This window comes from Esox lucius, chromosome 10, assembly GCF_011004845.1.
Source record: "Esox lucius isolate fEsoLuc1 chromosome 10, fEsoLuc1.pri, whole genome shotgun sequence".
Classification (NCBI taxonomy): Eukaryota; Metazoa; Chordata; class Actinopteri; order Esociformes; family Esocidae; genus Esox; species Esox lucius.
In genome coordinates, this window is record NC_047578.1 from 6,052,367 (window position 1) to 6,068,864 (window position 16,498).

The 16,498-nt window shown below is 41.2% G+C and overlaps 1 protein-coding gene across 1 annotated transcript; it reads left to right on the forward strand.

Moving 5' to 3' along the window:
- The first annotated feature begins 4,292 nt into the window (after positions 1 to 4,292).
- LOC105022819 (forkhead box protein H1) lies at positions 4,293 to 6,123 on the forward strand. The gene is made up of 3 exons (XM_010891547.4): positions 4,293 to 5,150; positions 5,249 to 5,344; positions 5,429 to 6,123. The coding sequence occupies exons 1-3, from the start codon at positions 5,001 to 5,003 to the stop codon at positions 6,032 to 6,034; spliced, it is 852 nt and encodes a 283-aa protein (XP_010889849.1). The 5' UTR covers positions 4,293 to 5,000; the 3' UTR covers positions 6,035 to 6,123.
- The last annotated feature ends 10,375 nt before the right edge of the window (positions 6,124 to 16,498 follow it).

The window sequence follows — 16,498 nt, forward strand, 5'->3', positions numbered from 1 at the left end:
AAAAAGGTCCATTAAATGTTTCTATAGGCTTCACTGAGTGTACAGCCAGGACGAGCAGCGCTTGACCACATTCCAAACGTTATAGTTCTGTGAATCTGCTAATATGCATAATCAAGGAGCTGCAAACCCCATACATTTCCATGTAATACAGAACGCATTGTGGGACAATGGAAGTGATGAGTAGTTGAAAAGCACTGGAATGTAGGTAGGACATTTGCTCAAATGCTTAAACATAATGTGAATTGACGAGAAACACTGTGCAAAACCACCCAAATCAGAGAACTGCCATATTTTACAACAAACTTGACCTTTTTCTCACCTTGGAAATAATATAGGCCATGCGGGAGAAACTGTAATCCATGGATACATTTCGTTTACAAAGCCCTAACCAACATTCACTATCAATCAATCAATCAAAATTTATTTATAAAGCGCTTTTTACAACAGCAGTTGTCACAAAGTGCTTTACAGAGACACCCGGCCTTAAACCCCAAGGAGCAAACAACAGTAGTGTTGAATTTCAGTGGCTAGGAAAAACTCCCTAAGAAGGTCGAATTTTAGGAAGAAACCTAGAGAGGACCCAGGCTCAGAGGGGTGACCAGTCCTCTTCTGGCTGTGCCGGGTGAGATATTAAGAGTCCAATTGGAATAATAAATAAATTTCTCTTGGCTAAATCCAGAGTATATTTGATTTTAGACTAGGTCAGAAGTATGACCAGGTGGACAAGGACAGGAACAGCAACGGTCTCCCCAAACCAGGTAATCCGCAGGTGTGGACCAGGACCTCATCTCCTTCTAAAATTTAAAATTGGAGGAAACTGAGAAAAGTTAGTAGTACATCCCTCATGTCCCCCAGCACAATAATATAGCAGCGTAACACCTTGGAAACTGAGACGGGGGGGTCCGGTGACACTGTGGCCCTACCCGGGGGAGGCCCCGGACAGGGCCCAACAGGCAGGAAATCAATCCAACCACATTGCCAGGCATCAACCAAAGGGACACCCACCAACCGCAACCCCCCTGAATGAGGGCCGAGTATTGCTAGCAGCGTACAGCCCAACTGCACAAGTGCGCAATAGAGAGTCAACAACAAGCCAGTGACTCTTCCCCCGAAGGGCATTGGAGGGAGGGCATCCCAGTGGCGACGAGAGCCCACCTGGCAAGACAGCAAGGGTGGACAGTATCAAGCCTACTGGTCACCTTCACGCCCCCGGGCCAGGCTACACCTAATTATAAACCGTGCTGTAGAGATGAGTTTTTAGTAGACACTTGAAAGTTTGCACTGAGTTTGCATTTCTAACCTTAATTGGCAGATCATTCCACAGGAGTGGAGCTCTATGAGAAAAGGCCCTGCCGCCAATTGTTTGTTTAGAAATTCTAGGTACAATTAAAAGGCCTGCGTCTTGCGATCTAAGGTTACGTGTATGTATATATGGCTGGATCATTTCAGCAAGGTAAGTAGGAGCAAGTCCATGTATTGATTTATAGGTTAAGAGTAAAACCTTAAAATCAGCCCTAACCCTAACAGGCAGCCAGTGTAAGGATGCTAGGACAGGAGTAATGTGTTCAAATTTTTTTGTTCTAGTTAGGATTCTAGCAGCTGTGTGCAGCACTAATTGAAGTTTATTTATTAATTTGTCTGGATAACCAGAGATAAGAGCATTGCAGTAATCTAATCTAGAAGTAACGAAAGCATGGATTAATTTTTCTGCATCAGTTTTTGATAGGAAGTTTCTAATTTTTGCGATGTTTCGAAGATGAAAATAAGCAACTCTTGAGACATATTTTATATGTTCTTCAAAGGAGAGGTCAGGGTCAAGGGTAACGCCAAGGTTTTTTACAGTTTTTTGGGATACGACCATGCAGCCGTCGAGGTTCACAGTGAGATCTGCTAACAACGCTATTTGTTTTTTGGGTCCTAAAAGGAGCATTTCTGTTTTATTTGAGTTTAAGAGCAAGAAATTCTCTGTCATCCACTTCCTAATATCTGAAACGCATGCTTCCAAAATAGCTAATTTAGGGGCTTCTCCATGCTTCATTGAAATATATAACTGTGTGTCATCAGCATAACAGTGAAAGTTAATATTGTGATTTCGGATTACATCGCCCAGAGGGAGCATGTATAGTGAGAAAAGTAATGGGCCCAGAACCGAGCCTTGAGGAACTCCAAAGCATACCTTTGACTTGTCAGAGGATATGCCATCCACACTAACGAACTGATATCTTTCAGATAAATAAGATTTAAACCAGGCTAGAACATGTCCACGTAGCCCAATATTGGTTTCCAGTCTCTCTAAGAGAAGGGAGTGATCAATAGTGTCAAAAGCAGCACTAAGATCAAGAAGCAACAGGACGGATGCGGAACCTTTGTCTGAGGCCATTAGTCATAAGGTCATTTGTTACCTTCACGAGTGCAGTCTCAGTACTATGATGGGATCTAAAACCAGACTGGAATATTTCATAAATGTTTTTTGTCTTTAGGAAGGCATTCAGTTGTTGGGAAACACATTTTTCTAAGATTTTTGAGAGGAACGGGAGGTTCGATATTGGCCTATAATTGTTTAATATGTCGGGATCTAGATTAGATTTTTTTAGAAGAGGCTTAATTTCCGCAATTTTTAGTGAGTTTGGTACGCATCCGGAGGAAAGGGAGCAATTTATTATGTTCAGCATTGGCTGACCTAGCACAGGAAATAACTCCTTAAGTAATTTTGTAGGAATCGGGTCTAGCTGAGAGTTTGTGGGTTTAGAACTCATTACAAATTTTGTAAATGTGTCGAGCGATACGGTATCAAAAAACTCAAGTGTCCCCATTGACACCTGATCAGGGAGGCTCTGGAAATTTTCCGGACAACCGAGATTTTTAGGACCATAACTATTTAGGGATTCAGTTATTTGTTTTCTAATGGTGACGATCTTTTCATCAAAGTAGTTCATGTATTCATTACAACTAAAGTGAAGACCCACTTCACATGCTAAGCTTTGCTTTTTTGTTAACTTTGCAACTGTATCAAAGAGAAATTTTGGATTGTTTTTGTTCGCCTCAATCAGGTTGGAGAAATAAGCTGATCGAGCAGACGTGAGTGATTTTCGGTATTGTACTGTACTGTCTATCCAGGCTAGTCTAAATACTTCCAACTTGGTGGAGCGCCACTTTCGCTCCAATTTTCTGGAGGCTTGCTTAAGTGCTCTAGTATTGTCGGTGTACCAAGGAGCAAGTTTCTTGTTGCGTATTTCTTTAGTTTTTAGTGGTGCAACTATGTCTAATGTATTTCGCAGTATTGAGTTTAGATCCTCGATTTGATCGTTTACAGATTTATTTACTCTGTCATTTAAGAGCGAACTAGTAAGAATATCAAGGAATTTATTTGTAATCCGAGAATTTATAGTACGGCTTTTGAAACTCATTGTTTGGGGGGCAAGTGAATTTCTTGTTTTAACGGTAAATGTAATTAGACAGTGATCCGATAATCCAGGATTTTGGGGGTAAATTATTAGATCTACAATATCTATTTCTCGTGACAGGACTAAATCTAAGGTATGATTGTGGCAATGTGTCACTAATCATTCAGCCATCGTTAGAAAAAGTCTCTAACACCTGAAATACATTTTATTTGTTTAGATACTACTGAAATGTGTGCATGCCCACACCTGCAACAGCTGGCAGTGGCTTTTGAAAGTTTATAATGGCCTACACACTGTACACCCCTATATTGTGCACCTCGAAACCAGTTTCTCTCCGTTTTTTAATTGTAATCCTCTAATCAGGGACTTATTTGGACCTGGGATACCAGGTGAGTGCAATTAATGATGAGGTTCAGCAGACAACTATCAGGCTAGAGTTCAGCACCACTGAAATAGGCTTATCACGATTATATTTATGAATATTTATGAATCTATCTTTAAAGTAATATAGTAAGATAACGATGGAGAGGGCAGATAAAGATGACAAAATAACACAGTTTACTCCCCATTGAGGAAAATAATTTGAAAGAGCTCTTTTCGACTAGAAAGACGTATTTTCAAAATCCCTTGTGCAGTGCGTCATTACAAATATATTTTAATGTTGTAATAACTATATATCTTGGTTTTTTACTCCAAAAATCCAGCATATGTATGTTTAAAGCACCACGTTATATATTTATTGTAGGATATTACATCTTGTCTGTATCTGAATAAAAAATAAAAAAAAACATCACCAGCGTGAGAAACAAATGCATACCTGTGGGATTCAACATCAAGTTAACTTCTGGTTTTTGGTTCTACCTGCTAGTTGATTGCCTTCACCTGGCATTTCAGGTCTGAATCAGTCCCATTTTATTAGTTGTGAATAAAGACAAATGTTTCGGCCCTCGAGCGGAATTATAGCCCTGGGTTACACCTCTTCAGTAGACTTTGGGAGGAAAGTAAATTTGGTTATGATTAGAAAAAAACTTGCACTGGACTGTTACCAATTAACCTGCATTAAAAAACGGATAATGAAAAGTAGAAATGCACGAACTAGTTCTGGAAAATATGTCAATGTTAATAAGTTGTTAATTTGTGGTTGCACATTTGTCATACAATAAAATTACCAAAAAGTATATCCTAACTTGCAATTACTAAAATGCTATAATCCAGTGGGATTTCACAGTAGTAATTAGTTCCCAAGTGCCTTGGTGAAAGCACAGTTAAATCGTATCTTTACCGTATTGAATCAGTGATCCGAACTAGCGACTTTCCGATTAATGGCCTAATCCTCTAACTGCTCAACTATCGGCCACCCAGAGGAATGGACAAACAGACATGTTCCATCCAGGACCCAACCCAAACGTTTAACACCTCTCAGTATGAAAGGGTCATGCTTAACATGGACTGCACTGATGTCCCATTGTTCTACCGGAACATATATCTTGAGGTCTAACTGGGACTCCATTTCTAATCCTGAGTTCAACTGAGGAGTCTTCTGCTATCAGTGCCATTTGGCGAACAACTCCACGAGGCAATATACCTGAGACCACGATGGAAACATTCCTATCTCTCAAAGCTCCAAACAACGGGGTTCAGCGAAAGAAGAACCGACGTTATGGCAAGCAGAAGAGCTTAACCTATCTGGGACTGATATCTCATGTAATTCAGGGCTCTCCAGACAAGATGCTCACATTTAGTCAGGTAAACATTTATTTTGGGCAATACAGTTATGTATTTATCAATACGGAATTGAAAATGAATATTGCAGCCCAACGTTTAGTGCCTCTTTTCATTTGCAGATAATGGACAAGTTGGAAGCATTTATCTCAGGAAACAGAAAGGGCATCGAAAACAACATCCGAGTTTGCTTGTCATCCCATGACTGTTTTGTTAAGGTATGTCAACAACATTATACATTGTTTCTTGAAACGTTTATGAAGCCTCACTGAAGAACATCGTTTGACGTGTTTCTGTTTCAGGTTCCAGCTGGTCCATATGTGACACAGTCAAATAAGAACTTCTGGAAAGTCGATGAGAGTCGAATTACAGCTAAGATGGCGCGACGCAACTTCAAGGGCATACTCCATCAATTTCCCGATTTGTACACCAAAGTGAGAAAGCAAGCAAATCAAACGTCTGAGGCTTCCGAACGTTTAGCCACGACCGAACCACCAGCACCAGCTATTTGCTGCCCTAATATCCAGAAGAGCAAGTTCACCAGTTCTTTCTCCATCGAATCCATTCTAAACCAAAAGAGTCAACGTTCGTGTCCACAAAACCCTTCATTCTCAGGTGTGTCAACGGATCAACTGCTTTTGTGTGCGGAGAGTGTTGATACCATGAGGAGGAGGATTTGGGACTCGCCGCAAGTGGCGAGGAATCGTGTTTCTTGCCCAGATGACAGTTACCCCAGCTGCGTTACATGGGGACCAACAGTCCATGTCATTGGTGATGGTAGAAGAACCTCCAAGATGATGCGAATGTGTGTTAAGCCCTCTTACCCGAACTACTTTAGACCCAGCGTCGCTCCTTGTTTTGTTGACCGGTATTCTAAGTGTGACGTATGCTGCCCCGTGTGGACGTGACTACCCTGCTCGACCAGTGAACACCTGACCGACTGTTCATAATTACTGTGCACTTCTAACTTGCTGGTAGCTTTTCAATAAACATTTAGTACAGATACATTATCATTTTATTTAGTTGCACATCTGTAGGTGTAGTCTGCAGTGCCTTCAACACTGCATTATCAATATTAACCATAAATATGCCGCATCTTTACAGAAAGGAAATACAAATAACTTATTGCACCTTTCACATTAACGTTAAAGTGAAACTGATGGAATTTTTTTAAATTATTGGTGTTCAAATTTTGCACACAGTAACAACATGATTCCCTTTGTAACAATTTCTGACAACCGTTTACAGATATGAACATTTTCACATTACTTTGATAGAATGCTGGGGAATGAAGTAGAGTATGACATTTGTAAGAAAATCGACTGCAACATATCTCTAACACTGTTCACTACTGACTGTCAAAATGTAACTATTAAAACAAATCACCTACTCGGACCACTTTTCCAAGTAGTTAGAAAAAAATATACACTCATCAAAAAAATACAACACATAACACCAAGTCAATTAAACTTCAGGGATATCATTTTGTCCAGTTAGAAAGCATAAGTGATTGTGAATCAATGTCACCTGTTTTGGTGCAAATGGAAGTGACAACGGATGCACGGGAGAGGCAACAGCAAGACAACCCCGAAAAGGGAATGGTTTTGCAGGTGGTGGCCACAGACAATTGCTCTCTCCGTATCCTTCCTGACTGATTTTTCACTAGTTTTGCATTTTGCTAGTGTCTTTGTCACTATTGGAAGCATGAGGCCGTACCTGCAGCCCATTCAGGTTGCTCATCCATATGATCCCTCCCAAGAAGGTTTGCTGTGTCTCCCAATACAGTCAAGAGCATGGAGGAGATACCAGGAGATGGGCCTTGGACAGGGCCATAGAAGGGGAAATCAACCCAGCAGCAGGACCAGCATCGTGCAGCTTGATTGGCATTCGCCAGAGAACACCAGAATTGGGATGCCCTCCCAATCAACTAGAGTGCAGGTTACTACTGGAATAGCAGATTTTGCAGACCTGAGGTATAGGTGTGAATTGCCCAAGAGGGACTTAACCCTTGTGCACCCCTCAAATGTACTACCCTTTGGACACCTTCGTGGACAAAAATGTACACATACAATAAACTGACATAAAATATTTATTCATTAATATTGTTTCCCGCTTTTTTCCCATAAATCTTTTAAACAACTTGAAACCTCTTCAAAACAACCAAACATTCAATAATTTTCAGGATTTTAACCCTTTAAATGCCAGCTTGATTGTTTGAATTACCTCATTATTTATTACAAAAAATCATTAAAAACATATTTTCCATATAATAAATAGTAGGGGCATGGGGCTTTGGTGGTGATTAGAGTCTTGGATATGTCAAAGATTTGCAACAAAATGTATTTGATTTCATTAGTATATTTTATGTAGTGCCAGATACTCCCTCTGGACACCTTGACTTCCATTAAAAACATTTTTTTTATCTCACTGCCAAGTATAAAACCAAAAATCAAAAATCATGCTCCTAGCTGCAACATAGACACAATGATCCCCAAATCAAAAAAAAAATGTGAGAACATTTTACAAAAATGGTCAAGGTAAGGATGAAGATGTTCTTCATCCCTTGTGTGGGGCTTTCATTCCAACCTGCTACTACAGTATTGTGAGTAATATTTTCATTGAAAGCTGCTTCATGAAGGAGCAATAATGCTCTGGTTCAACCAACTGATGTTTTTTTTTTAAGTATTCAGGTGTAGATGTAGCTCAGGTAAGAAATGATGGTGGTTAGCAGTTATGTTGTAGTGTGGCCAAAAAAAGCCTCTAAGGAAATAAAACAGTTAATATTGTACCGCTTCTACTATGTTTACCTATTGTTGCTAGTCTGAGCTATGATGGCGGACGGATTTTACTCATGAATTACTAGCTATTTTTGACTGACTTTGTTAGGTAATGTCAACATTACAATCTGTCTAAAGCTCATTTGATGACAATATGAGTACTGAGAAGGGGTTTTATACCAAATACCTCCCTGCTTTAGTAATGTCATCATATTTCCAAGCCCCTAAAGTGTAATTTAGAAAACTATGCCCGTGGCGCTGAGGGGCAACTAATATATAGGGGGTCCATTAAAACATTTTGGCTTGGTGTTTTCACCAGAGGTAAAAAAACTAATAATGTTTTTCTGCACAGACCTTTAAATTATTTACAAGGCAACAATAGATCTGTTTTTAAATGGTTGTACCTCCAGTTTTTCTTCTAAAACTCCACAATGCATCACTAGATGGCAATGTTGAACTGGAGATTAACTGGTCATTCAAATCTTTTGGACCAGGTTTTTTTCTCTTTCACAATCCTTTATAAAACATTCATTTTTAAACAAAACATACTAAATTGTTTTAAAAAAGTACAGAAGAAGGAATGAAGAGAACACCATTATTCACCCAAATATACTATGTTAATAATTCAGTATGTTCATAATGATTATGTTCACTATAAAGGATGTTTTAACAGTTGTCAGGTTGGAAAGACATTTAAATAGAGCTTTACTTATTTTTTTATTGCTGGAGTTATGCATATTTTTACTCCGATTTCATGAATATATTTTAACAGGGTTTAAAGTAAAATGCATTCACACATCTTCAATGTGGAAGTGGGTAGTATTGATAATTTACTAATTTGTACCTTGGTCAGCCCTACTGACAGGCCTGGCTCCACGAAGGGGCAAAAGGGGGCAACGTCCCCCCGTTGTTTCCCCATAAGAACAGCAAATGGTATATGAATTAGATATTCCCCCTCATTTAAAAAATAAATAAAAGTTCCCTCATTTCATCATCATTTCATCCTGGAGCCGGGCCGCTTCCTTAGAATATATATACAGGTGCTGGTCATAAAATTAGAATATCATCAAAAAGTTGATTTATGTCAGTAATTCCATTCAAAAAGTGAAACTTGTATATTATATTCATTCATTACACACAGACTGATATATTTCAAATGTTTATTTCTTTTAATTGTGATGATTATAACTGACAACTAATGAAAATCCCAAATTCAGTATCTCCGAAAATTTGAATATTACTAAAGACCAATACAAAAAAAATATTTTTAGAAATGTTGGCCAACTAAAAAAGTATGAGCATGTACAGCACTCAATACTTAGTTGGGGCTCCTTCTGCCTGAATTACTGCAGCAATGCAGCGTGGCATGAAGTCGATCAGTCTGTGGCACTGCTCAGGTGTTATGAGAGCCCAGGTTGCTCTGATAGTGGCCTTCAGCTCTTCTGCATTGTTGGGTCTGGCGTATCGCATCTTCCTCTTCACAATACCCCATAGATTTTCAATAGGGTTGTGGTCAGGCGTGTTTACTGGCCAATTAAGAACAGGGATACCATGGTCCTTAAACCAGGTACTGGTAGCTTTGGCACTGTGTGCAGGTGCCAAGTGCTGTTGGAAAATGAAATCTGCATCTCCATAAAGTTGGTCAGCAGCAGGAAGCATTAAGCGCTCTAAAACGTCCTGGTAGATGGCTGCGTTGACCTTGGACCTCAGAAAACACAGTGGACCAACACCAGCAGATGACATGGCACCCAAAACCATCACTGACTGTGGAAACCTTACACTGGACTTCAAGCAACGTGGATTCTGTGCCTCTCCTCTCTTCCTCCAGACTCTGGGACCTTGATTTCCAAAGGAAATGCAAAATGTACTTTCATCAGAGAACATAACTCAGCAGCAGTCCAGTCCTTTTTGTCTTTAGTCCAGGCGAGATGCTTCTGATGCTGTGTCTTGTTCAAGAGTGGCTTGACACAAAGAATGCGACAGCTGAAACCCATGTCTTGCATACGTCTGTGCATGGTGGTTCTTGAAGCACTGACTCCAGCTGCAGTCCACTCTTTCTGAATCTCCCCCACATTTTTGAATGGGTTTTGTTTCACAAACCTCTCCAGGGTGCGGTTATCCCTATTGCTTGTACACTTTTTTTCTACCACATCTTTTACTTCCCTTCGCATCTCTATTAATGGGCTTGGACACAGAGCTCTGTGAACATCCAGCCTCTTTAGCTATGACCTTTTGTGTCTTGCCCTCCTTGTGCAAGGTGTCAATGGTCGTCTTTTGGACAGCTGTCAAGTCAGCAGTCTTCCACATGATTGTGTTGCCTACAGAACTAGACTGAGAGACCATTTAAAGGCCTTTGCAGGTGTTTTGGCTTGATTAGCTGATTAGAGTGTGACACCAGGTGTCTTCAATATTGAACCTTTTCACAATATTCAAATTTTCTGAGCTACTGAATTTGGGTTTTTCCGTTATAATCATCACAATTAAAAGAAATAAACACTTGAAATATATCAGTGTGTAGAATGAATGTATACATTATACAAGTTTCACTTTTTGAATGGAATTACTGAAATAAATCAATATTTTGATGATATTCTAATTTTATGACCAGCACCTGTATGCCAACATTACCATCTGCGAGCCCACAGGTAGGCTAAATGAACAAATAAACTCATATGGGGCGGCTTCGCAGACAGATTGGGTTTATACCTGGACTAAAAAGCTCAGTAGAAATCTCCATTGGCCGGTTTCGCAGATACAGATAAATCATAGTCTAGGACTAAAAGAAGTTCATTAGAGAAATCCATTGGGCTTGTTTTTTAGTCCTAGGCTATAGGCTTAATCTGTGTCTGCGAAACCGGCCCCCATGGGTATTACATTTAAATCCTGGACTAGTCTTAATCGGTTTTAGTGGAAACCGCCCCATACGGTGCAGTCCATTCCAGCCTCCATTCGAATTCCCGCTCGCACGATTTAATGCATTTCCCATTTGTCCTGACATCACACATTCAGAATCCTTCTCGACACACGTAGCGGGTGGGAGGAACGACTGTGCACGTGAACCCACTACAACTCCGCCTTGACCTACCGGTATTTTCAGACCAGCTTTGATCCGTGAGAAAACGACTGGTGAGTGACCTACTATTCTTAAACCCACCCGAGCATAATATAACTTGGTATGGCATGTGGGTAGTTGCTAAATAATAGCATAAAAAGCGGTGTATATAGCTCGAAATGAACGCTATAATATTATTTTCCGTCAGCCACGCGCTGTACATTGCGCTTTCGGCTCGCAGCCAAGCAGGGTGTGTCTTCGCCTGTTGCTTGGCAGGCAGCGTCTCATGGCAACAGGTTTAGTTGTCGAATAGCAAATAATGTGCAATGAAATCTAAAATGACAAGGTTGAACTAGATTAGCCACTGAACTTGATTGTGTTGCCTGTTCGCACCATGTCTCTAGCTCGATTATTCGAATGAGGCTAACGCCGACGGTCTAGACCGAATTCCTCGTTTGTCATCTTTTATCCAACTGGCAGCGATGTGATGAGATCCCAAAACCTAATGTTAAAATGCAAAGTGAAGTGAATGTCTGGCTACAGTGTTCGAGTAGGCTGTGGACATTTTCAACATTGTTACAATCAATGTCAGTCAAGGCAAAACTAGGGTATTTCTCTCAGCATAACAGCTGCAAATGTTTTTTCTTGGTGGTGTAGACTCCTACAGCTGGCAGGCTACAGTACCATATGGTGGACTGAATTGTTGAGGTGAAGGAACACTCAAGGGTTTTTTATGGATCTGAAGGTAGTCTAGGTGGTAGGTGGTAGGTGGGGTGACGGGGCGTGGTCCACTCTAGTGTTAAATGTTTGTGGAATTTTCAAATGCAGTCATCAAAATCATGTGCATATTTCTCCTACTTACTCAGCCTTGGATTAAAAGATTAATCTAAGTAAGAAGTGGAGTTCATCTGCAGTGTTGTAGTTATAGATCGCTTGAGAGTAAATTAACAGTTTTAAAGCTACAGTACCCAATCTGTACTATAATCTATAATATAATATGCCAGAAATATCCCTGATAATGCAGCGATTTGCCTGCTCAATACAAATTTTGGTGAATATCTAATGCTGTGTGGTTTCCCAGTATTTTTGAATGGTTTTGCACCATTTTATTGGAAATGGGATCTCTATATATACTGGCGCATTTATATTTTGTTGTTGTTGTTCCTGTTAAACAAACGTAGCCACTTTAACACGCTGGTCACTTCCACCAGGAGAGGGACCTCACGAGTCTCTCAGGGAAGCGACCAAGTGCTTGGTCCTATCTGTATAAACCAGTGAGAATCAGCTGCTCATTGCCCACTTCACCGCCACCCATTCTGAACACCCTTCGCACCCACTCCTCTGAAAGGGCGCCTAAATAAATCCTTCTGTTTGACCCAGTGACAGCATGGCTGTCCTCCTCCCACAGATGCTGTCAAGGCAATCTGGGGGAGATGAGCTGGGCACCCAAATATCAGTGACAGGCGCTAACCTAGGGGGGATATTGTGGACTGAGCCACTGATGACGGCGCTTGATTATTTCTTCCATTCTTACCGTTTCCGGTTCTGTTTATGACCCATTTAACTGTCAGTCATTCTGTGCCCGCGGACACTGTATCTGTACTTAGTGTCCAATCCAACCTGGCAGGGGTCTAGACAGCCAGCCTGAATAATGGTTCTCATCAAGGCCAAAGGCGCTATATAGGAATGTACTTGATGTTGGGCCTTCATCGCCAATTTTCATCCCTTAGAGACTGCACAATTTACGCTCTCTGATTCGTCATTTCAGTGTGCATTAAAGTAGTGGAATTCTGTGGGAATTAATTTGTAGACACCTGCGACACACCTCAAGATCCACACTAAATTAAATTGCTGTCTGAAACAGTACACATCCTTCGTCTTCATGTTTTAAATGGAATACATTTCAATTTAATGATGAACAGTTCTGATACCATTTCAGCCAAACTGTGTAGCTTTTTCGGGTTTATGCGTTTCGTGTCAAAAGTGGTGAGTGGTTTTGCTGTCATTAAGACCGATTTCCCCGCCCCCTCTTTTTAGTCCGAGCGTATCAATATAGTATGTGCCTCCTCTTTGTGCCCTCCATAAGAATAAGCCTCCACAGAAACCACTGTCTTTGAACCGTCAGCCAGATCTGATTAACATCCGAAAACACTTGACCCGGGGAAAGTTTGAGATTGTGATATATTTTTGATAAGAGGTGATTAGCCACATGCAGATTGGTGGAGGAAGCACGTTGGACTTCAGGATGTAGCACGGCACCACAAGAGGCTAGCAGCTTGTCTTGTTGTTTACGCCTACTATTAGAATTAATCCCTGGGTGTGTGGAGGAAGCAAGGAACCTTCAAGATAGTATGGTCTGATTCCTGATTCCATTAATGGTCTGATGCAGCCTACTGTAGTTGATGTTACTTGACCAGAAGGTTGGATAAAACTCCCAGATCCCGTAATTGCTCCTAATTTCTCAGAATCTCATCTCATCGTCCCATGAGGTCTCGCTCTTCCTAGAAACATCTCCCATGGTACGTCCCACTAAGGACAATTTCGGACAGACCCCCGTTCCCTGTAAATGTGATTGACTCTACCATCCATCAAGGAGTAAGGAGTTAGTGATGAAAAAAACAGTTTGAAGTGTGCATTTAAATCTGTTAGAATTTTCTGAGTATTGGTGTGCAAGTAACGTTCAATTGTCTCCAGTAGTGTTGACTGTACTGTGAGTGTGTACACACACACAACCTAACATGGCACCGGGGGAGGGTCGGTGGGGGTGGTTCTTTTGGGCTGCTGTGCTGTGTGTATACTCCAGGTTGTCAAGGTGATGATGATGCAACGTTTTAACTAGGCTCTCATTACGTGGGCTCAGCCCGGGGGCCTCATTTCTAAGAACTGCTCTGTGATGGTTGCGTGTTTGTTGGGCTGTAGTGTAAAAGCCAGACCACGAGATCTTTTGTTCCTGGCCTCACTTCATTCACAGTACAAGTTTTATGTATGCAGAGACACTCCATATAGAACGATTGTTGCATCGTTAAGGTTTGTGAAAGGCTTCAATAAAAACACACTCAATAGAAAAACCTCAGTCTCTCCATGGATTCAAACTCACAACCTTTGGCAGAGGATTCAAACTCACAACCTTTGGCAGATTCTATGGCTTTAACTGTCAGTCTGTTTGCTCTAAATATAATATGGCTCACTATTGCCTCTAGTGGTTGTAGCAAATACAACATCATAGTAATTCCAGTTTCCCAGGTTGATTATGCTACGTGTCGTCTCTGAGACCAGGCTGCCCAGAGTGTGCCCTTATACAGGATGGGGTGTTTAGATGGACAATGTTGTCAACACGACAAACACATACTGCAGTGTATTTTGACCTTGAAAGAAAAGAAGAAAATCGGGAATCAAACACATTTTGAAATGCTGCACAATAGCATCACCTGGAAGGATGGAAATGTTGCATACTAGCCATCCGATGTTTTGTCCTCCATAAACTAGAGCACCTCCTCTCATTGACTGACGCGCGTGTGCACGGGGGTACGCGCGTGTGCACGGGGGTGCGCGCGTGTGCGATGCGCGCACACATTCTGGGTAGTGCCAGAAAGCCTGATGTTATAGTGAGAGTTAAAAGTTCTTTGTTTGTTCTGCAGTGAAACAGGGTTTTCTTTGGCACAGAGCGAGTGTTCTGCTACAGTGAGATCTCTGATGGGAGATTTGCACTTTAGCCAATTAAACAGCTCTGGTAGGCTTCCTCCAGGAGGGGGCCTTTTCTCTTCTCATACTCAATGTCCTTTCTACAAGCTTTACATTGTAGGTCACAAATTTGAGTTGTAGGCCTTACGTCACGCTACATTTTCTGAAACCTATCAAAGAATACTCGAGATGCTTGATTTTGTGTGAACTTGCAGTTATTGATAGTTTGAGACGCCGTCTTCTGAGTTAGCGTGCACTACATTTTCAGTAGAGACCTCCCGGAGCTTTAGTGTGTGTGAAGACAATTGTGAAGGAACTGTATCAAGTTTCTATGCAGTGCTCACACATAATGCTAGATTTTCCCACGATTGACAGCCACAATCCTGCGTGGTACGTCTCGAGCATGCCGTTTGTAAATTCAAACTCTATTGCAATTATCATGGAAACCAAGATACGTCTATCTAGTGGCTTATTCTCTCTCTCTCTCTCGTAATGTAAACAAGCTCTTAGATTTTGGGTCACACTGGCAAGTGAACTACACTTGCATGCGCGCACACACACACACACACACACACACACACACACACGTTTAGATGTATGCATGAACACGCACAATCAACATCATTTCCAGGAAAGTGAGTACATTCCTTAACAAATTTTTTGAAAAATGAGAGTTGGCCTAACTCCTTAAGCCAACTTGGAATCACTGCGGCCGTTGTGGGGTGAGGCGCTGTAGAGGCTCACTGGGCTGAGAGAGAGTCCGAATATGTTTCTCAGGAGTTCAGTTCGAAATGTGGAGAGGAGGAGGGGGGGGCAGGCGGGCGGGCTTCCCCTGCCTGGTTCTGGTCTCTCATGAACTGTATCCAAAATGGTGACCTGTCACCCTATAGTGCACTTGGTTTGAGCAGAACCCAAATGTGCCCTAGCATAGGGAATAGGGCGGCATTTGTGCTACAGGGCTGTTGGTGTTTTCTCTGCAGATTGGGGCTCCAGCTGTGGCTCTCTGAGACAGGAAGCTTTGTGACATTGGCCTAGCTTTTTGTGTGTCATTTGAAATCTTCCAGCTGCAGATTCGGGGGAATGGGAATATCCCCTCGAAAACATTGTTGGAATGTAAGCCGCTTCCTTTGGTTTCTGGAGAAACCGTTGTAGAGAAGTCCAGAACCGGTGCAAAGGGGAAACATTGGTGAGATTGTCAAGGTTAAGATCACGTACGCTGTGTAGAATAGGACTATTTTGTCCTTTTATTATCAGTAATGATGTACAACCCTGTTTCCCAAAATGTTGGGTATTCTTAAAATGCAAATAAAAACAGAATGCAATGATGTGCAAATAGTTTCCCCCTATTCTTCATTGAAAATTGTACAAAGACAACTTATCAAATGTTAAAACTGAGGATTGTTATTGTTTTTGAAAAAATAAATTTAATTCATTACATTTAGAAGTTGATGCCTGCAACACATTCAAAATAAGTTCGGACAGGGTCATGTTTACCATTGTGTTACATCGCCTCTTCTTTTAACAACACTCTGTAAGCATTCGGAAACTGAAGAGACCATTTGTTATAGTTTTGAAAGTGAAATGTTTTCCCATTCTTGCTTGATATAGGATTTCAACTGCTCAACAGTTTGGGGCCTCTGTCATATTTTTCGTTTCATAATGTGCCAAATGCTTTCAATGGGTGACATGTCTGGACTGAAGGCAGGGCAGTTTAGCACCTGGACTCTTACTACAGAGCCATACTGTTGTAATACGTGCAGAATGTGGTCTGGCATCGTCTTGCTGAACTAAGCAAGGCCTTCCTTCAAAAAGACATTGAGGGATTAGAACCAGAATGGCAGTATATGTTGCTCCAAAACCTA